The sequence below is a fragment of the Pectinophora gossypiella genome, chromosome 10 (assembly GCF_024362695.1).
Source record: "Pectinophora gossypiella chromosome 10, ilPecGoss1.1, whole genome shotgun sequence".
NCBI lineage: Eukaryota > Metazoa > Arthropoda > Insecta > Lepidoptera > Gelechiidae > Pectinophora > Pectinophora gossypiella.
The window spans coordinates 14,943,935-14,965,814 of NC_065413.1; the positions used below are offsets into that span (position 1 = coordinate 14,943,935).

Below are 21,880 nucleotides of genomic sequence, written 5' to 3' on the forward strand. Positions count from 1 at the left end.
CATCACTAGAGCCACGCTCTTATCGGTGTAGCATTCTCCATGATACTTAAAAAAAAAGTAAAAAAGATAAGTGTTTAATAATATCAACATTTGTTATGGGGTTATTTGTCACTCAATGAAACTATGTAATTACATTCACCCAAGAAACCTACTTTTATTTAGCTTGAAAAGTTTAACAATCTGCATGCAACTTATTTCTAACTTAAGTTTAAATTATATATATTTAAAAGGATAAAGGCGCCAGGAGAGTTTTTATTATACGTAGGAACCCTGCCAAAACCTCTTGGCCGACTAGCTGAGCTTAGGGTGGTTGATTGGTCTATCTAGACTCTAAGGGCGTTTCGTCAGGCTAGAACAAAATGTTTACATAAATGTCTATTTATCATTTACAAAGATAAGCCTACATTACGACTTCACTATGTGCACTTGACTTACCCCTTGTATGGTTATAAAATATTTTTTATTCCCAGTGTTTCACGTAAATATATATTTCTGTATATTGTATTGCCACGTATAACTTCACAACTGCAGCAACGAGATACTGCTTGATTTCTCAATAAAATGCACAAAATTGTTTCAAGATTTGTCTTTGCAATCCAACGAACGTTCCAGATCTCTAAATAAACGTCAGTCATAATGAGAAAACGCAATGTCGAGGTACCCGCAATAAGTTATAATAAAAATTAACAATGTCATAACAAATACCCTCACCCTCAGAAAAAAAAAATATATATATACACATATATATTTGTTTGTTTGTCCGTAAAAATATATTTTTATCTTCTCCAAAACATATCTAAAGATATATTTTTTTTTTTTTTACAAATGATCGTTAAAAGACTACTGCACCGGATTTAAAATTTACTTCCCAATCAGAATTAATAATATTCTCATCGTAAAGGTGATTATACGACACCTGATGATGGTAGTTGTTTTATTTAAACACCGGTTTCAAATCCTTAATGTGCCACATTCCGATGTCCTTACCATGGACATTATTAAGACGATAAATAGTGTTTGATATTTTTTCTTTTATTATTGCTTTCTCAAATTTTGGTGCCAACTTGGCCATAAACTTATTATTGGCGTTAGAAAGGTATTTCGTTCTTTTCCAGACTATATCTCCTACAATGAACGAACCAAACCTTCGTTTATTGTTATAGACTTTACTACTTCTGTCGTGCGATTCCCTCATTCTGTTCTGCACTTCCATGTATACAGTTGCCCTAGTGCTAATTTGTTTCAGATAGGTGGTAGTATTTATCGAGATGTCTCTTGCTTTAGAAATAGTACCTTCAACCGTTTCAGCCGAAGAGGGAGACGAGAGAGAAGTCTCCCTACCCAAGAATAAGTAAGAAGGAGTGTATCCCGTAGTTTCATGCACTGCGGTTCTAATAGCGTGGCCGATTTCCTGTAAGTTAACGTCCCACTCGTTATGTTTTTTAGAATTCGTGTATGCCGAGATTGTGGTACCCACCACACGATTTACACGCTCTGTTGGGTTGCTTTGTGGGTGGTAGTTAGGAGTAAACCAAATTTTACAGTTGTATTTCGATAACATATTTCGAAATGAATGTGAAACAAATTGCTTCCCGTTGTCACATATAATGGCTTCAGGAGCCCCAAACAACAAGAATTGACTTTCTAATATTTCGCAGATCTTTTCATTTTTCCCTGTTCTAAGAGGAAACAACAGTGTAAATTTGCTAAACCAACATGTAAGTACTAAAAGCATAGTGTTGCATGATTTGCTTTTAGGGAAAGGACCCATTAAATCCACGGAGACAATCTGCCAAGGGCCCGTGACTTCTCTGTGCTGCCCCATGAGACCCAAGGGCAGTTTTTGTGACACCTTAAACTTCGAGCAAGTCTCGCAGGATCGAACATAGTGTTTAACATCCTTGAGTATATTGGGCCAGTAATAAAACTGTTTTACGCGATAAAGTGTTTTCCTAATTCCAAAATGTCCTGATTTGGTGTAATCATGACACTCCATTAGTACTTCATTTCGCAGAGATGGCGGTACAAATAGTTTGAGATCACATTTGCTGTCAGGATATTGTTTTAATCGTATTCTTTTAAAGATCAGCCCCCTTTTTACCTCCCAACTGGAATCCCGTTCTTCTTTGTTTAAAATTCTATTAGTTTTCTGGTTATACCATTCGTCTTTGTGTTCCTCCGAAATAGTAATTTTACTAATTTCTGTAGCCGTATCTAATGACCGAGATAGTGCATCAGGCACTGTGTTACATTTACCCGGCCTATGAATGATATCAAAGTCAAACTGTTGGAGCTTCATTGCCCATCTGGCGAGTCTTCCGTGCGGATCCTTCATTTTATGTAACCATAATAATGCACTGTGGTCTGTCACTACTGTAAAATGAAACCCGTCGATGTAGGGTCTGAACTTATCTATGGCGTAGACTACACTTAATAGTTCTCGTTCAGATGTTGAGTATTGTCTTTCCCTGTCCGTGAGCTTCCTACTTAGATAAGCGACTGCTTGATCCTTATCGTCTATATTTTGGCTTAGAACGGCACCGATGCCTTTATTCGACGCATCACACTGTATGGTGAATGGCTTGGAAAAATCTGGACAACACATGACTGGAGTTGTGGTAAGTAACGATTTAAGGTCCGTAAATGCTTTTTCGGCCTCATCATTCCAAACAAATCTCTTATGTTTTTTGCCTTTCGTTAGGTTATGTAACGGTGCTGCTACCATTGAAAAGTCTTTTACAAATCTTCTATACCAACTTGCTAATCCGATAAACCTCTTTAATTCCGTTAAATTTTTGGGCCTTGGAAAATTAATGATCGCCGATACTTTATCCGGATCCGTGCGCAGTCCATCTTTGTCGATTATATAACCTAGATAACGAAGACTCGGTCTTGCAAACTTGCATTTGTCGATGTTGACTGTAAGGTTCGCATCCTTTAATATATTCATGACACGTCGAAGTAGGTCTATATGCTCTTCAAAGCTTTCTGAACACACAACAATGTCATCAAGATAAGCCCATACTTTGTTTTCGAATGCCTGGAATAGAATATCCATAAGTCTCTGTTGTGTTTGTGAAGCATTTACCAGACCGAACGGCATGACCTTAAAATGAAATAAGCCTCGGCCTGGTACTGCAAATGCTGTTTTTTCTTTGCTTGAATTGTGTAACTTTATTTGCCAGAAGGCCGATTTGAGATCTATGGTACTTAAAAATTTTGCATTTCTTAAGTTGTCGATAATGTTTGACACTCTCGGCAGTGGATAGGTGTCTCTTTTTGTAACCTTATTTACCTGTCTACTGTCCAAACATAGCCTATTTTCACCATTAGGTTTTTTTACAATGAGTACAGGCGAACACCAAGGACTATGAGAGGGTTCGACTACATCCTCTTCTAACATCTTATCTAGCTCACGTTCGATCTCCTTTTCTATAACCGGTGAAAAATTATATTGCTTTTGGTGAATCGGCTTACAATCTCCCGTGTCAATTGTGTGCTCAATTATATCTGTTTGACCTAGACCTGACCCTATAACTATCTTCATTTCTTCAATCAGTGATGACAAAAGTAACTGTTGATGCTCATTGAGTTCTTCTCTAGCAATGACGGCAGGCTTCTGAGACGATAAAACATTCAGCATCTCCTTATGATCGATGCTATCGCCTTTGAATTGAATGCTAACGCCAAAAAGGTCGAAAAAATCCTTACCTAATATTAGTTTCTGAGAAAGATTTGGCATGACTAATACTGACACTACTTTAAACTGTCCATCAAATTGTATTGGTACATCTATAATTTCTGTAATCTCGTGGGTAACCCCATCAGCTGTGGCGACAGTACAGGTATGTTTTATTTTTTGTGATTTCAGTCCTAAGTCTTTCAATACCGTAGCTAATTCCTTATTTATTACCGTACGATTAGCTCCTGAATCCAACAACCCTGCAAATGCGAAGTCTAAAATGTTTACAAGTACGTATTTCCTATTATCGTTGATTTTTTCAACGACTACAGGATTTAACTCTTCGTGTTGCGTCATCATGCCGTTAACGATTCTAAGCCAGGCCTGCCACTCTTCATCCTGTCTATTTAGGGGAAAGATTACTTGGCAGGATTTGTACCTTCCCCTGATGCGTTTCCCTTACACTCACAGTCCTTAGATGTCACTCCGAAACGTCCACATTTATAGCAAAACAATCGCTGTTTGGGAACCGCACAAGATCTAAAGAGATGGCCAGTTTCGCGACAGTTCCAGCATCGCTTAATGTTTGTTGCTTTAGTGTTAGTGACATTATTTACCTCAGATTGTGTATCCACTTCATTTATTTCTCTACTATCAAAAGGCGAGGAGCTGTTTTTATAAGCCAGATCCGGTTCCAAATAGTTTTTTTGAACTTTGGGTTCAACAAATCTATCACAACTAATTTTTGTTCTTTCTACAAGCGTTAGAACTTGGATCAAATCAGCAATAGAAGTGAACAAATCGCGACACACTGCTTTTTGATAATATGGCTGTAAGTTACGTAGAATTATCATGATTGTTTCTTGCTCAGGAATTTTAGTGGGTAGACGATTAAACATATTTTGCATGACGGAAATGTAGACCGTTATGGACTCATCCTTGCCCTGTGTCCTTTCTTTGATTTCTGCTAACAACTCCTCTTGGTAGAATGGGGACTGAAACGTGCGTTTGAGTAGAATGAGAAATTCTTCCCAGTTGGTGGCATAATTTTTATTCGCCCTGAACCATACTAAAGCGTCCCCTTTAAAAAAATCAATTGCGTAACGCCACAAGTCTTCATTAGTAGCATTTCTAGCATCTTTTAACTCATTGACTCTTTCAATAAACGCATTTACACTGAAATGCTTATCTCCCGAAAAGGATATCCCCCCCTGACTGATAGGAACTAATTTACGTTTTGGCAAGTCGTCTTCAAATGCAGTCGAACTTCTTACGAATTTGGGTTTTGTAGTCTTCATGTTTTCTGGTTTAGTGATCGACCTATCATCTTCAAATGACACTCCTTCAAGTTTTTTTACAATTTGTTCACCTAATTCACCTAAAGTTTCTTGCAATGCTTGCTTCACACTAAATGGCACTTCATCATCACTGCAATCCCCGTCATCATCTTTAGCTTCTAGTCTTTGTAATAACAGATTGCATTCTTCAGTTAGTTTGGCTTTATAAGTGTCATCATCTAGTTCTATTGGACAAATGAGGGAAAGTCTATTTTTTATATGATAAAGACGCGAGACTAAGCGCCTAAATAAGTGTCTATCGGGCTTCCCTATTATTTCATCAATATATGCTGAAAGAGTCTTTAATTTCGATTCACATGTAACTAATTCCCTATCAGGCGCAGACCGAACACTTGTAGGAGCTTTAATTTTATATGAAGTACTACCTGATTGTTCCGTTACCAACAATTCTCTCAAAAGTTTTCGTAATACTGAAACAACTGCTTGTACCTCGACACCTCTGGATTGTAATTCAAATTCAAGTTCATCTTTTAATAGGTAGTTTGGATCCATATTTGCTATTCTCAAACAACGACTGAAATTTATGAAGGAAAATTATACCACTAATAAACTACCTGCCCAAATGTTGTGAACAAATAACTGGTAACACTTAAATACAGTACATGACTGTTTAATAAAGTTGGTCTTATAATTTATAACTATTATCTAACCTTACCAGATACTAAAATAATAAAATGATACAAAGCTTGCTGCAAGTTCTAGTTACGTCAACTACACACCTGCCTATCAAACCCGTCTCCAGTAGGTACAACAATCAAACGCGGCTGTGAATAACAATGTACTTACCAGCGAGCCTTGTAACCGTGACACTTCAAATAATAAGTAACTTCTACGTATAAATATTTACTACATAAAGTCAACAGTTGTAACAAATAAAGGTACTATCTTACAAACCAACTAAATATCTAGGTATTATGACTTAAAATTATAATCTAAGATGTTTCAATTGAGCATCTGATAACCTCATATTTTAACGTTGGGCGTCAATGTTATGGGGTTATTTGTCACTCAATGAAACTATGTAATTACATTCACCCAAGAAACCTACTTTTATTTAGCTTGAAAAGTTTAACAATCTGCATGCAACTTATTTCTAACTTAAGTTTAAATTATATATATTTAAAAGGATAAAGGCGCCAGGAGAGTTTTTATTATACGTAGGAACCCTGCCAAAACCTCTTGGCCGACTAGCTGAGCTTAGGGTGGTTGATTGGTCTATCTAGACTCTAAGGGCGTTTCGTCAGGCTAGAACAAAATGTTTACATAAATGTCTATTTATCATTTACAAAGATAAGCCTACATTACGACTTCACTATGTGCACTTGACTTACCCCTTGTATGGTTATAAAATATTTTTTATTCCCAGTGTTTCACGTAAATATATATTTCTGTATATTGTATTGCCACGTATAACTTCACAACTGCAGCAACGAGATACTGCTTGATTTCTCAATAAAATGCACAAAATTGTTTCAAGATTTGTCTTTGCAATCCAACGAACGTTCCAGATCTCTAAATAAACGTCAGTCATAATGAGAAAACGCAATGTCGAGGTACCCGCAATAAGTTATAATAAAAATTAACAATGTCATAACATCTTATATCGATGCCAATGTTATGGGGTTATTTGTCACTCAATGAAACTATGTAATTACATTCACCCAAGAAACCTACTTTTATTTAGCTTGAAAAGTTTAACAATCTGCATGCAACTTATTTCTAACTTAAGTTTAAATTATATATATTTAAAAGGATAAAGGCGCCAGGAGAGTTTTTATTATACGTAGGAACCCTGCCAAAACCTCTTGGCCGACTAGCTGAGCTTAGGGTGGTTGATTGGTCTATCTAGACTCTAAGGGCGTTTCGTCAGGCTAGAACAAAATGTTTACATAAATGTCTATTTATCATTTACAAAGATAAGCCTACATTACGACTTCACTATGTGCACTTGACTTACCCCTTGTATGGTTATAAAATATTTTTTATTCCCAGTGTTTCACGTAAATATATATTTCTGTATATTGTATTGCCACGTATAACTTCACAACTGCAGCAACGAGATACTGCTTGATTTCTCAATAAAATGCACAAAATTGTTTCAAGATTTGTCTTTGCAATCCAACGAACGTTCCAGATCTCTAAATAAACGTCAGTCATAATGAGAAAACGCAATGTCGAGGTACCCGCAATAAGTTATAATAAAAATTAACAATGTCATAACAAATACCCTCACCCTCAGAAAAAAAAAAATATATATATACACATATATATTTGTTTGTTTGTCCGTAAAAATATATTTTTATCTTCTCCAAAACATATCTAAAGATATATATTTTTTTTTTTTTTTACAAATGATCGTTAAATGTTATATACATCGATAGATATTAAATACATCGGTGCTTACAATAAGATAAATTAGCCTTAATTATTTTAAATACGTAATAGGTAGGTTTGTACATTGTTTTAAGTTTAGTTTAGTTTATTATCATAATTAAAACACATAATGACGGGTTCTTACCACGTTTAAATTATGGATCTACCTACTCCATTCCAATCTCATCAGTCATCCCGTGATCATATCACTTGCAAGTGTCGAAATATCGGTAGGCTCATATCCCTGCTTTAAACGCGGTAAGAACCCGTTATTATGTGTTTTAATTAGGTAAGTTTGGCCGTAAGCCGCTAAAGAGTAAGGGGGAGGTCGCATAGGCTGTCTCTGTCTGTCTCGCTCGCATTTATCGCGATAGGCAGCAAACGATAAGAATGAGATTTTTGTACGGAGTGTCCAGTATCTCATTATTTTTTTAAAGTTTGAATTCTCAGATGTCTCCCCTGTGCTCTACGGATTGAGATTTCTTGAGATAACGATCATCTGGTAGAAACGATGATATCAACGCCGACACTGAAAATGATAATTCATGTCAGGTAATTATTTAAATACTTACAGGGTGTTAGTGACATAATATCGTCACTGGAAAGGCAAAATTACGTAAGCGCCAAAAGGCCATTTCGAGAAAAAGCCGTTTAAAGTTTCATTTTTTCGTTTTTTTATCATAACTTTTTACCCAATTATCCAATTTAGATGATGTCAAAGTAAGGTTACATTGTTTTTTAATTTTCTATGTCCTGCAATACATATTATAACTGTTGGATTGCTATTTTAGGATATAGTGGCGCTTACGTAAAAATGACTTCAGTTTACAGTAAAGCAAATTTACTTAACCGCCATCTGGTTAAAATATTATTTGGAAGCAAAATTACTTACAGCTCTTACGACAATGCATACGAGAACGACAATATTTCTTTAAATATAATAATACTGTAATGTTAGCGGAGTAAAAGTTACTGTAACGACTTTTACACATCTGCTCTCATTATGTAAAAATTGCCTACAAAGTGATCGATTGATTATGTCAGTTCACCAAAAATTCTTTAAAGTAAGTTTTTGTAATATCTTACATGGGTAAAAAGACGTAAGAGACAAATAATTATTCTTAATACCTCTTTAAACTACTTATTACTTCAATTGATTTATAAAAATGGCTATTAAAATACTGAAGTGCCAGAAATAAAGTTTCATAAAATATAAATAATAGCGTACAACCCGTTATCTGTTTGTAAAAGTTTCTTTTTAACACTTTCAAAGACAGAACGTATACGGACGTTCCGATTCCAAGGTGCCATACTACCTATTATGAACCACCAATGACCCATGGTCTCTGTCCGTGAAAGGATTAAACGGTTTTATTTAACTAAACCCGTACGGTATATTTGTATCAAAATTAGATATTGCAATTTAAGTACCTTCCTGTTGTCAGATTGATCTGAAATTTGGTACGCACCTTTAATTCCGATGTCAATACAATATGATAAAATCAATAACATTATAAATCTAAGATGGCAGCCGGTACATAATGGGGGATTACATATTTTTCCACAACCCCCTCAATATGGGTATCAAAGATAGGACTACACTAGTAGAATACTGTCATTATGTCAAAATTTCAAATCCAAGATGGACGATATTACAAAATGACTGAAAGAAGGATGTTGCCCTTAATTTTGTCATTGTCATCCACCGTCCATAATATGCAGGGCAGCACAGTGGATCGCTGGGTGGGGTCGCTCCGCGAAGCCTGTGAAATCCCCAGGAGGCTTCTGAGCTTCTGGAAGGAGATAGGTTGGCTTACGTAGTCAACAATTACACGCATAATGGGCCACCTTAGAGTCTAAATGCGGAAAACAGAGCCCACTAACATAACATAACATATGCAGGGCAGCACAGTCGACCATGCAGTAGTATATTTGGGCTCAAAATTGTTTGAATTAGGACAAGCATACGTGGCTCTAAGTCGAGTCAAGTCTCTGGAAGGGTCAAGTCTTTTTAATTCCCCAATAATTCCCCTTATTGTTTTTAAGAGTATTTACCACGAAGTTTAATACACTTTTCCATTCGCTCGAACCAGGTATTATTTAACATTTATTCCACTCCAAAGTAGAAGTGTTCAAAATGGCTGACTTGAAAGCGTTGGCCGCTTCTTCACCGCACTGGAACCTTTGACCGCGAAGAGTTTCTTTTTTAATTTTAGGAAATGTAAAGAAATCATTGGAGCTTAGGTCAGGACTGTATGGAGGATGGTCAAGAATTTCTACGTTTTCCTGCTTCAAATAATCGTTTGACGAGCGGTGTGTGAGCTTGCGTTGTCATGGTGCAGCATCCTGCACTCCTACGCATCATCATGCGTCGCTTTGGGTTACATTTTCGAAGTTCGGCGATGACTTGTGGTAAACAAATTGTGGTATACCAATCTGCATTAACCGTCCTACGATCTTCAAGTGCAATTGTCGCAACATGACCGATTTTCTCCACGAAGGTAGCCACCATCTTCTTTGAAGTGCTTCGAGAGCGAACAACTTTAGTCGGCTTTGACTCGTTTTGGAAGACCCAAACTGTGGATTGTTGTTTGGAATCAGGATAATAGCATAAATCCAAGATTCGTCACCACTGATGATGTCGTACACGTGATTTGACTCTCCTCGGTTGAACCTCTGAAGAGTTTTCTTACACCATCTGACGCGGGCTACCTTATGATCGTCAGAAAATGCGGGATGCAACGGCAAACTAGTTTTCTCACACCAAGTGCCTCATTCAATATCGTTTAAATGGTTGTCCCTGAAATGCCTAATAACGCCTCTATTCTCGGTATGTCACATGACGATTTTTGAGGATTAGTTGTCTCACAGCAACGATATTATCTTCAGTGAAGGCGGATATCCACGCTCGAATTCTAAATACCAGCGTTCGATGGCTCGCAGACATGGCACTTCATCGTGGAATAGAGATTTTAACTGTTTGAAACACTGAAGTCGCAGTAGGCCTCTTCGAAAGTTTTTCTTTGTAAGATTCATTTTCGGACATGATCTGACAGATTCAAACCAACGCTGTGACTAAACAATTGCATTAATCCTAATGCTTTCAATTGTTTTGATATTCGAAATTCCAACAAATTTGAATTTAGAGTTCTCAATTCAAAATTGGCGCTAAATATGCAAACGACAGAACTTAAAAAGTATAACAAAGTCGCTTTTTCTGTCCCTATATCCCTATGTACGCTTAAATCTTTAAAATTGCGCAACAGATTTTGATGCAATTTTCTTTAGTAGATAGAGTGATTCAAGAGGAAAGTTTATAGGTATGTATAATAACATCCAATAAATAGTGTAGAAATACTGTTATTTTTGAGGATTTTAATGTGATGTCGTAAATAATTTCATTTTTCCTCAGCATTGCATCCGAGCGAAGCCGGGTCGCTAATAAATTATAAAATCAATTCTAAAATAGTTTTACTTTTAGATCTATTGTTAAAAAATAACTTCCTGGGAAACTTACTGCTAGCCCACAAACTTGCTTAATAACAGCATAAAAATGCGAAGGCAAATTTACGTACACGCCTTACTTATTCTAAATACTGTAAGTCAAAATTACTTATTCGCCATTCACTGCATAAACATGCTAGGACATTTTTTTCTTATACGCCTTACTTATTTTAAAAGCTGTAAATAAAAATGACTTATACATAGTCTATTTTTTATTTTCAGTAGTCCAAAATTACTAATAAAATGATACTTTTCAAACTATAGAATGCCAAATTTACTTAAAGTTAATATGTAGTTATTATATAGGACCACAATATTACTTATACACCAGTCACGAAAAAAACACCAAAATCTTGTCGTTTAAGAAACTGGAATTGAAAAAAGTCAACTATTTTCAAATTTACGTAAGCGCCAAAAAAGTGCTCGTATCGCAATGCTACCCAGACAGATCGACGCAGAATGAAACGCTGATTCCGAATATATAAAAAACCCAAAATACCTATTTTGGCGCTTACGTAATTTTGCCTTTCCAGTGACGATATTATTATCGTAACGAAAACTTTGAGGGATGATTCAGACCATTATTCTGAGTTGATATATATAAGAAAACGACTATTGTTAATGCTGTTGGATATCTAAATAAATAAATAAATAAATAAATAAATAAATAAATAAATATCAAGTGGAATTTTCCCTCGCAAAATTATGGGTCTGAAAATAATTTAAAATATCACAACTTTCTTATGAATTTTCCGATAGGAAAATCCACTTGATATCAACTCAGAATCACTAACACCCTGTATATTTTAATGTAAATAATAGTAAGTAATTATAAGCAAGTTGTAGATTCCTTTCCGGGGTGGATAGTAAAATGAGAGGTAAATATAATTAAAATAAAATTAGGAGATGTTTGACGGGGGCGTATTGGAATAGGTGCCTAATAGACAGACCCGAATCAACACCTTAGTATCAGAATATCATAGTCATTATAGTTACATACTACCATAACATAACCAGCCTATATACGTCCCACTGCTGGGCACAGGCCTCCCCTCAATCAACCGGAAGGGGAATCGAGCATACTCCACAACGCCGCTCCACTGCGGGTTGGTGGAGGTGTTTTTACGGCTAATAGCCGGAACCAAGGGCTTAACGTGCCCTCCGCAGCAAGGAATCATCTTACTTTTTCAGACAATTAGGTGAGTCAAGCTGGAAAAGTCCTTAGGAAATTATCACAAAGTGAATTCGACAATGTCCCTATCGGGAATCGAATCCGTATGCACTATGGACTATGGGAGTTATTATTATTATTGCTTCGTGATCGAAATCTTATAGCAACTTGGCTAACCGACCTCGTCTCCGCGATGCTTACCAGCAAGTACAGACGCGAAGATATAAAAACCCAGCTCGCAGTTGGTTTCCAAGAGGTAGTTGAGGATCTGGATGGCTGCAAACAACATGATGCGTCCTCCCGCCATTGTCAATGATACTGCCAACGCCCTGAAATAGATATGATAGGGGGATGATTCAGCTCATTGTTCTGAGTTAATATCAAGTGGAATTTTCCATCGCAAAAGTATAGAATTGAAAATAATTAAAAAAAAAAAACAAAACATACATGAATTTTGCGACGAAAGATTCCACTTGATATAAACTCAGAATCATGGTCTGAATCATCCCCCTCAGTATTCGTTACGATGTAACTAACATATACAGGATATGAGTTTTATGTGGCCGCTAAGAGCTCTAATTCACAGGGCAGGTGTGCCCAATTCAGTTACTCCCCTGTAGATCCGGGGCTGCCAGCCACGGTGGTCCCATCTTGGTTGATTTTGAGGCCCCCCCCCCCCCCCCAAAAGACGCTCGCACCGCACTAGGGCCGCCGCTGCCCGTCAATTGGTGGGGATATTAAGTAACGGGTATTATCCTTTCCAGTCTGGTGGAACGACAGTCCCCCTCGAGCTCAACACAGTTAGAAAGAAAGAAAGAAACGTTTATTATAAAGGGACACCACAGTAACAAATACAAAACAAATAACAAATATATATATAGTTTGCTTCATGGTTGATCTTATATATTCAAGCCTGAAAAGTCCTTACCAAACAAAGGACAGTCTCACAAAGTGATTTCGACAATGTCCCCATCGGGAATCGAACCCGGACCTCCAGATCGTGAGCCTAACGCTCTAACCACTAGACCACGGAGGCTGTTAATAAAGTACTTATTGAATAAGAATATTACCTCAAATGTGTTGGAAAAAGTGCGACAGCAATGGCGGTGTAGAGTCCGAGTAGTAACATGCCATTTAAGAATAATATGAAGAAGAAGGCACTGCCATACGCGTTGGGAACGAGGTTCACGACGATTCCGCTTAAGCCAAACACCGCTGCCAGCACTATCACCATGTTGCGGCGGCCGGTACATGGTAGAACCTTGAAAATAAAAAAATAAAGAAGGACTTCCCAGGCTATGATATGTTAGTCACATCGTAACGAATACTGAGGGGGATGATTCAAACCACGATTCTAAGTTGATATATATCTCAGAATCATGGTCTGACCAATGGCTTAAAGTTTTAGTTACGATGCCACTAACACTCTGTATAGAGCAGGCGTCTCTCTTGAGGTTGCTTAAACGATTGAAGGCATTGAGACTAATATCTGCTATTCATCATCATCAATTTAAGAGCCACGCTCTTGTCGGTGTAGCATTCCATTCCAGTCTATCAAAGGACAATTCCTTGACTTCCCTAAAAGACACGACGTTAACGTTTTCTTTAATCTGTTCCATGTAAGCTCTGCTATGTGTGATCTGCTATTAGTAATTCTTAGTCAACTTTGTAGTCAGTAGACGAATGAACTCACCTGACTGATAATGATATTGCTGAGTGACGTTAGACAACTCACACCAAGAACTATCAGAAGTGCAATTTCATTCAAAGCGCAAGGAGGCAAATCTGGCTGAAAGACAAGATAAATTACATCAACAACATAATTGGTATTCAAATTCAAAAATATCTTTGAATTGTCATTTTTTAAATAGCGAACGTCTCATCCGCCTAAAACTACCGCAGCAACAAACGTAATTACCTACTTAAAACCCTAATACTTATAATCACTTACATTCGGTGGAGTATTCTGAGAAGCTCCTAGGATCTCGCATAGTGTAAAGTCGGCGCCCTCTCCACTCTGAATTATTTCCACAAACTGATTCGCAATCGTCGGCAGCCAAACTTTAAATGCACTAGATCTGACAAAGTTAAACAGTTTACATTACTTGCAATAATAACTATTATCGATAGCCTATCCATAATTGATTCGGCTGATAGTAATACGTGACATGTTACATGAGTCGTGTCAGTTGCCTTTAATCAATCAGTAATAGTGGTGGGGGTCAATAGTACTATTACTCAATAGTAATAGTACGAGAAGCAAAATCAGCGAAGAGAAGATTGTTTCGAAGATTGATTGCTTTTTTGCTTATCTCGGGATGATCCACCTTAGCAACCGTGGTTTCAGTGGTTTTTGGCGGGTCAATAGTAATATTAGTAATAATAGTAGTATTAGTATACTACTATTGACCCGCCAAAAAACCAGGGTTGCTAAGGTGGCTCATCCCGAGAGAAGAGAAGCAAATCAGCAAATAGAGAATGAACCCTAAAGAGATCAAGAGACGCCATCGGCTACTTACTGTTGCAACGCGAACAAAACAGTCACGATGACAAAATATTTGAGATAAGGAGCCTTGAATAATTCCAATGACGATTTACTTGACTTCTTGTCTTCATCAGAATTTTCTGCTAGTAACCCCTTAACCTGAAAAATACACAACTCATTTTGGCTGGGTGATTTGGATTTGGGATTTTGACAATAGTGAAGGATACCCGCTGGTTTGAATTATTCTTGATCTGGGAGGCTAAAAGCACAGCAATATTGCTATTTGACATTTGTTTGCATTGCGCACTTACTTTTATATGCGTAAATATGAAATTAAAATATTGTTTTTTTTAGATGAATTCCTTCGATGCCTGGGTGCCTTTTTAACCCCCTCTTTGACCTCGAAAACTATCCAATTATTATGACTTGTCATTTAGTTCCACTGAATTCTGCGGCATTTCCATCATCGTGGCGAGTTATCTACCTATACAGGGTGTTAGTGACATCGTAACGAATACTCAGGGGGATGATTTAGACCATGATTCTGAGTTAATATTAAGTGGAATTTTTTCGTCGCAAAATTCATGATTTTTTTTAGATTTTTTTAAATTATTTTCAATTCTATAATTTTGCGATGAAAAATTCCACTTGATATTAACTCTTAATAATCAGCTGAATCATCCCCCTCAGTATTCGTTACGATGTCACTTACACCCCACACAAGTACATATGGTAGCCTTACAAGTAGGTATGGGTGTTAGTGACACCGTAACGAATACTGAGGGGAATGGTTCAGACCATGATTCTGAGTTGATATCAAGTGGAATTTTCAGTCTGAATATTCGGGACCGATCGTCGTGGAGATCCTTGGGGGAGGCCTATGCCCAGCAGTGGGCGTCATACGGCTGATGATGATGATTCCTGAAAATGTTTGTGTTTTTTTTAATTATTTTCAATTCCATACTTTTGCGACGGAAAATTCCACTTGATATCATCTCAGAATCATGGCCTCAATCACCCCTCAAAGTTTTCGTTACGATGTCACTAACACCCTGTATAGTCGTAAGACAGAATATCCATTTAAAATCCAAACTCCCATTTGTTTAACTATTGTGTCTGGAAATCTCGCCCTTAGGAAGTTATTTATATCATGTTGGGTTAACGCACTTGCCTGATATTCTGTAGAATTTTTATTACAATTCATTCTGTGCATTAATGTTAAGATCCTCAAAGCTTCTTCTTCGGAACCTTTAGAGAAGACGAATTTTGGACTTTCTTGCATGAAGTACATCCACAACAGGCATATGAGGCTAGGCAGGGAGTAGATCAGCAGCACGGTCCGCCATGGGTTCCAGTAGATGTCCAGAGAAGGCAGATAATAGGAGAACTCGAGTGAAATGATTGGTATCGCTACAACTGTAATTAAAAAACAAAACATTAGTCAATTAATACATTGTTTTAAGTTTACGCGGTTATTATCATAATTAAAGCACATAATAATGGGTTCTTACCGCGTTTATGTAAGTACTTAATTAGTCAATTAATTCAGGTGAGACACATAGTGTAGACACAAAACGAAGACTAAGATAAACTAAGTATAACATGTCACCATTAATGTGTCACGAAATACGTCAGGAAAGAAGGCGCCATTGTCGCAGATTCTGCATAGAATTATTATGACTTGTCAATTAGTTCCGTTAAAATTCGTCTACTTCTTTCGTGGCGCAGATTGGTTTTGTAATAACACTGTGTATGTGAAAGAAACATTTATTATGTCCCCCCAACTCCCCTCCCCTGTTATGTTTTCCCCAACACTTTAATATAAACACTTTTTTATGTCTGCAATGAACTAAGACAAGCAAATTATAATGATTATTGACTTGATGACAAAACTTTTATTACAAGATTTTTCTCCATGACGATGTTGTTCATTAAAAGAATGAAAAGAAAGAAAACATTCATTTTCATATTGGACCACATTAACAAACTTAAATGTACTTAAATAACAATAAGACAAATAATTAAAAATATATCAAACACCTAAGAGACCCCCCCACACGCTCTGCGTTCGGCAGCCGGCCAGCGTCGACGTCCGGTCCGTCGCGTGGACGTTGCGCTGACGCTGGCATGACAACGACGCTCGAGAGGCGCTAGTGTGGGCGGTCACTTAACTACACACATCGTGGAGAGCGTCCAAAATAAAAAAGGATCAACCAAATAAAAGAAAAAAAAAACAAGGAAGGAAGAAAGAGGGAGGTCATCTAGGGTCCGGAATGGTTGGCACATTGGACTTTGGAATAGATGGTGATAAATCTCTATATATTGCTTACCTGCCATGATGCCCTGTGATAGAAGGAAGATGCTGGCTACTATCAGAACCACGAGGTTACGGCGAGCCATCGGCACACACTCGCTCAGAAGCGTCATCGGTATACTATATTGACCTGCTGCTCTGAAATAGGTAAGTAAGTACATTACAAAAAATAACCCTGACACCAGTGTTGCTGAGGTTAAACCACTTCACAACCCACACGATAGAAGAAGATTACTTACTTACAAAAAATAATTCCAAATCTAAAACATTGGGTGTAATTGACACCGTAACGAATACCGAGGGAGATAATTCAGCTCACGATTCTAAGTTTAAAAAAGTTGTGGGATGGAAATAAAACTTGGCAAATTGAACTCCGACACAGTTTATTATTTTTTAACTACACCGTAGGTACAAGCCTTTCGCAATTACGGGAAAATGTAAAGTAACGATTATAAGTAGACAATTCTACAATATCTTCATGGACAAAACAAAATTGATCATATCACCATGTTCCTTAGATTTAGACTTTTCTATTTCTCTTTTCTATGCCCTAACCAAACTGGGGATCACAAAGATGATTTTTGTGATATGTCCCCCCGGGATTCAAACACGGGATCTCCGGACCGTGAGCTCAACCTTAAAAATGGATGAAAAAATGAAGGCCCAGACGGGAAAAATCAAGGAGGTACACTTATTACTGCTATTTATATAGATAGACCATGAATAAAAAATACAAGAGAACCACTTACAGCACAGCAACAAGGAACTGTAAGAGCAACAGCATAATCCAGCTAACAGAGATGCTCGCTACACCATTGATAGCGGCTGCAGCTAGGAATGACACGAGCAGCATGCTGCGGCGGCCATACTTGTCCGCCAAGTAGCCCCATATTGCTGATCCTATTACTGTTCCTGTAAGAATAACAAGATTCTCAAGAACCCAATAAAGAGAGCGATACGGCTCATCATTTAACACGCTGGTCTTATAGAAAGCTCAGAAAGCGTGGGAACTCAATTCATCTGTTCATTCATCAATTCAATGTACTAACTACTAATTGGAAATCATGCTTATTGATTTTTTTATTTACAACAAAGATGTTTGTCAAGTAGTAGGTATTTGTGTATAAAAGTAAGGTTTTGTTTGCACTGGTTTAACTCAATTAGTTCCTTTTAGTGTAAAAGTAGCTATTAAATGTAAATAAATGTAATATCAGAATGTGTCAGTCTGAGGACAGACTGAGAGGAGGATGGCTGAGTGTAGGAATGGTAGGCTGAATGAAACGTAACGCAAAGGTGTGTGAAAGAGAGAGTGAGGAGTGAGCGAGAGAGAAGAGAGAATTGCGGAATGACAGGGAAATGGCGGACGGTTGTTTTTAAAGAGGAAAACGTAGAAAATTATAAAACGTTTAAAATAAATAAAGGTAAAGAAATAATAATCGTTTCCTTCATGCCCTATCCCAGTTATGCTCTTAAGAATTGCCTTGGAAAAATTATTTTCAACCTACAAAGGATCTGTTTTGAGAAATGATTGCATTGAAATTACGTACTTACTCTTCATTGGCATTATGCATCGAGGCCCGAGGCGATATATATTTTGTAGAGTGACAAAAATGTAGGCCAGTGCAAAATTCTTTCTTAATGGTGACGATTATAAAATTAGTTACCAACAAGAGGTCCAGCAACCAACAGCCCCTGCTGGGCTGACGTGGTCTGCAGCTCGCACGCACTGGTGGGCACGATAATGGTACTGCTGTATATCACAAAAACGTACGATATTATTGACAGACCCGTCAATACAGTTAGCAAGTGGCTGTACAAACCATAACCTGAAAGAAAAATACACAAAGTGTCAACTTCTTGAATTCCCGCTCGCAATTTTGTCTGCGTGGACATCAATGGTCTATCAATACTTCAATTAATAGCTCATTGGCATGGACTTAATACGGTGAGAACAGTTTCGTTTCCAAAAACGAAAAAAGTATCGTCTCTGATACAATAAATATTGCTGTTTACTTATAGTATCTCTGGGTGTCGTTTTGATCTATGAATTGGATCTGTCCAGTAGTTTAAGAGTGGACAGAGATTAGTACTTCCACATTTGTAAAAGGGTCTAGACCCGTAGGCTCTTTTTTGTATTTTAGTATTATCCATAGATTTAGGATGTATAAGAAAATTACATGAATTACAAGAACTTACATGGAACATATTAAACGTACGAGGTGTAAGTGACATCGTAACGAATACTGAAGGGGCTGATTTGGCTCATTATTCTGAGTTGTGGAATTTTTGATCGCAAATTGAAAATAATAAAAAAATACTAAAAAATGTCATCAATTTTGCGACGGAAAATTCCACTTGATATTAACTCAGAATCATGGTCTGAATCAACGCCCTCAATATTCGTTACGATGTCACTAACACCCTGTATATCTGATGTTTGTCATGATATATTGATCGCGAAACTTCGTCACTATGGAATAACAGATAATGCCATCGCTCTTTTGGAGTCGTACCTTAGTGGCCGCGTTCAGAGGGTTGATGTGCATGGCTCCGGATCGTGTGGATCTAACGTCACTATAGGCGTCCCGCAGGGCTCAATTCTAGGTCCATTTCTATTCCTAGTTTACATAAACGACCTACCTAGTCTTGTAAAACATGAAGTGGTGCTGTTTGCAGATGATACCTCCTTACTTTTTAAAGTAAAGAGACGACAAGATTCCTTTGACGATGTAAACAACGCCATTTCAGAGGTAGTGGATTGGTTTACTGTAAACAACCTGCTACTTAATGAAAATAAAACAAAATATGTTTATTTTACGTTATCGAATGTTAGTAGGCCGCTCGATTCTATTATTGTAAAAAATAAGGAATTGGACCTCACGGATACTGCTGTATTTTTGGGAATTACTTTGGACGCTAAGTTGCAATGGAGTCCTCATATTGATAAGTTGTCCAAAAGGCTCAGCTCAGCAGCATTCGCGGTCAAAAAAATTCGTTTAATAACCGATGTAGAAACCGCGCGATTAGTTTATTTTGCCTACTTCCACAGTCTAATGTCGTACGGCATCTTGCTGTGGGGTCATGCTGCAGATGTGAACAGCATTTTTGTTCTGCAAAAGCGGGCCATTCGGGCGATTTACAAATTGGGACCCAAGATGTCACTTAGAAATAAATTTAAAGAAATTAATATTTTAACTTTGGCATCACAATATATCTTTGAAAACTTAATATATGTAAAAAAACATATAGGATTATTTGCAAAAAATAGCGATCGGCACATTGTTAATACCCGGAATAAAAATAAACTTGCTTTACAAGTCAGTCGATTACATAAGATTACTAAATCTTTTAAGGGGCAATGTATACGTTTTTACAATAAGATTCCCATTGACATTCAGAATTTGCCTTTCAACTGCTTTAAGACAGTAGTTAAACAAAAACTTTACAAAAAAGGTTATTATAAAGTTAGTGATTATTTAGAAGATATGAATGCATGGGATTAACTGTCTGAGAACTGATATTAGGCAGCTAAATTACTCAATTGTATATCAATATTTTATGTTTATTTTTATTTTTTTTAAAAGAACGTCTAGGGCCCTGTGCCGAGGTTTTTCTTGCAGCTTCTTTTCCCCGGCTATACAGGTTGTGAGAAGCTGCAGTAGTTTTAGGCGGATGAGACGTTCGTTATGTAAAAATTGACGATTCAAAGTGTAACTATGTTACCTACTGAATAAAGATATTTTTGAATTTGAATTGAATTTGTTATCTTATAAAGAGTCATCTTTCTTTTCCGCGCTGTTTGTCTTGCCTATGTGTAAGCCTATGGTATCATCAGTTCAGTTCATATTATTTTTATAAAACAGATTGTACTTACCAGCTTCATCAAGTGCAACTTCAAATGGCACCTTTTCTAAACTGTTTTTATAGTTTTCACCAGACATTTTGTAAAAGATTACATTTGTTTACAAATAGCAACGTTTCCTCACACAAATGTTATAATTTGTAATAATGTTATAATTTATAATGTCTTTGGTTTTACTTGAATGACACCTGTGATTTTCAATAATTACTGCAAATTATTATAGCAACGTCTCCTCTAGTAAGCAACACAACAATGTTTGGCGAATTAGTATCTTTCACTGAATTACGAATTACATAGGTAATAAAATAATCGAAGATCAAAGTACAATTTGCCATTTTACAATCAATAACCACAAGGTTGTGGTATCTACCTACCTACTTACCAAGTATGTGGGATAATCGTTTAGTTTGAGTCTCAGATGACGCCTTGAGCCGAGATCGCTCCCTGGGCAGCCTCTATCCTGCTTTTTTTTAAATTTTGTACTGAGAGTCCTCAGCGCTCTCCATTTGTCCTGCCATTAGTTAGTATCGAACCTACAAAAAGTCACGTCAAAAACAAAATAGTTGACTTCTTAACTTAGGCGTAAGTTTATAAAAAAACATAAAACGCATTGAGCTCATATATCTATGACACCAAGTAAATGAAAGAAATATATTTTTTTAACAGTCTTTAATCATAACCATTTTTATTTGCTTAAAACATGGTATTAATGGTAACAAGTGTACCTAAATGAGTACATCATGTTTTGCTTATAAAAATAGGCATGCAATATTGGTAATGCGACGGATACTCTTAATCAGTTTTGTCTTATAAATTCTTCAACTTTGTAGTTTTTTTTTTCATCGAGCCGGTTATGGGCATTTCTACGGAAGGGTCTATTTTTTCTCAATTCGGTGCCGAAATTGAAATTAGGCTTTTATGAATATTTTAATGACAAATACTGAACTTTATTCCATCTTGAATCTAATGATGCAATTGGGACCAGATTTGGTGAAGTGGTTTATGAGAGAAGTTAATCACCGAATTGGGCAACCATCGAATTGAGAAAATTAAACATCGAATTGAGAAGCGGCTCAGTGAATTGAGAAAATGAATCACGGAATTGAGAAATAAGCCAGCGAATTTAGAAAT

The 21,880-nt window shown here is 36.9% G+C and overlaps 1 protein-coding gene across 1 annotated transcript; it reads right to left on the reverse strand.

Moving 5' to 3' along the window:
• Positions 1–7,634: 7,634 nt before the first annotated feature.
• LOC126370438 (synaptic vesicle 2-related protein-like) lies at positions 7,635–21,008 on the reverse strand. The gene is made up of 12 exons (XM_050015275.1): positions 20,762–21,008; positions 18,552–18,713; positions 17,637–17,799; positions 16,904–17,025; positions 15,703–15,989; positions 15,619–15,625; positions 14,608–14,803; positions 14,040–14,166; positions 13,782–13,877; positions 13,159–13,349; positions 12,290–12,417; positions 7,635–7,942 (listed from the first exon to the last, which is right to left on the reverse strand). Exons 1-12 carry the CDS (start codon positions 20,826–20,828, stop codon positions 7,860–7,862), a joined length of 1,629 nt encoding a protein of 542 aa, XP_049871232.1. The 5' UTR covers positions 20,829–21,008; the 3' UTR covers positions 7,635–7,859.
• Positions 21,009–21,880: the final 872 nt, after the last annotated feature.

Coding starts and splice junctions, on each gene's coding strand:
- LOC126370438 (XM_050015275.1), bottom strand. CDS start 20,828: ATGTCTGGTGAAAACTATAAAAACAGTTTAGAAAAGGTGCCATTTGAA. Junction 15,990..16,903: donor ATCACAGGGCATCATGGCAG/GTAAGCAATATA, acceptor TTTTAATTACAG/TTGTAGCGATACCAATCATT. Junction 13,350..13,781: donor GCAATATCATTATCAGTCAG/GTGAGTTCATTC, acceptor TTTATTTTCAAG/GTTCTACCATGTACCGGCCG.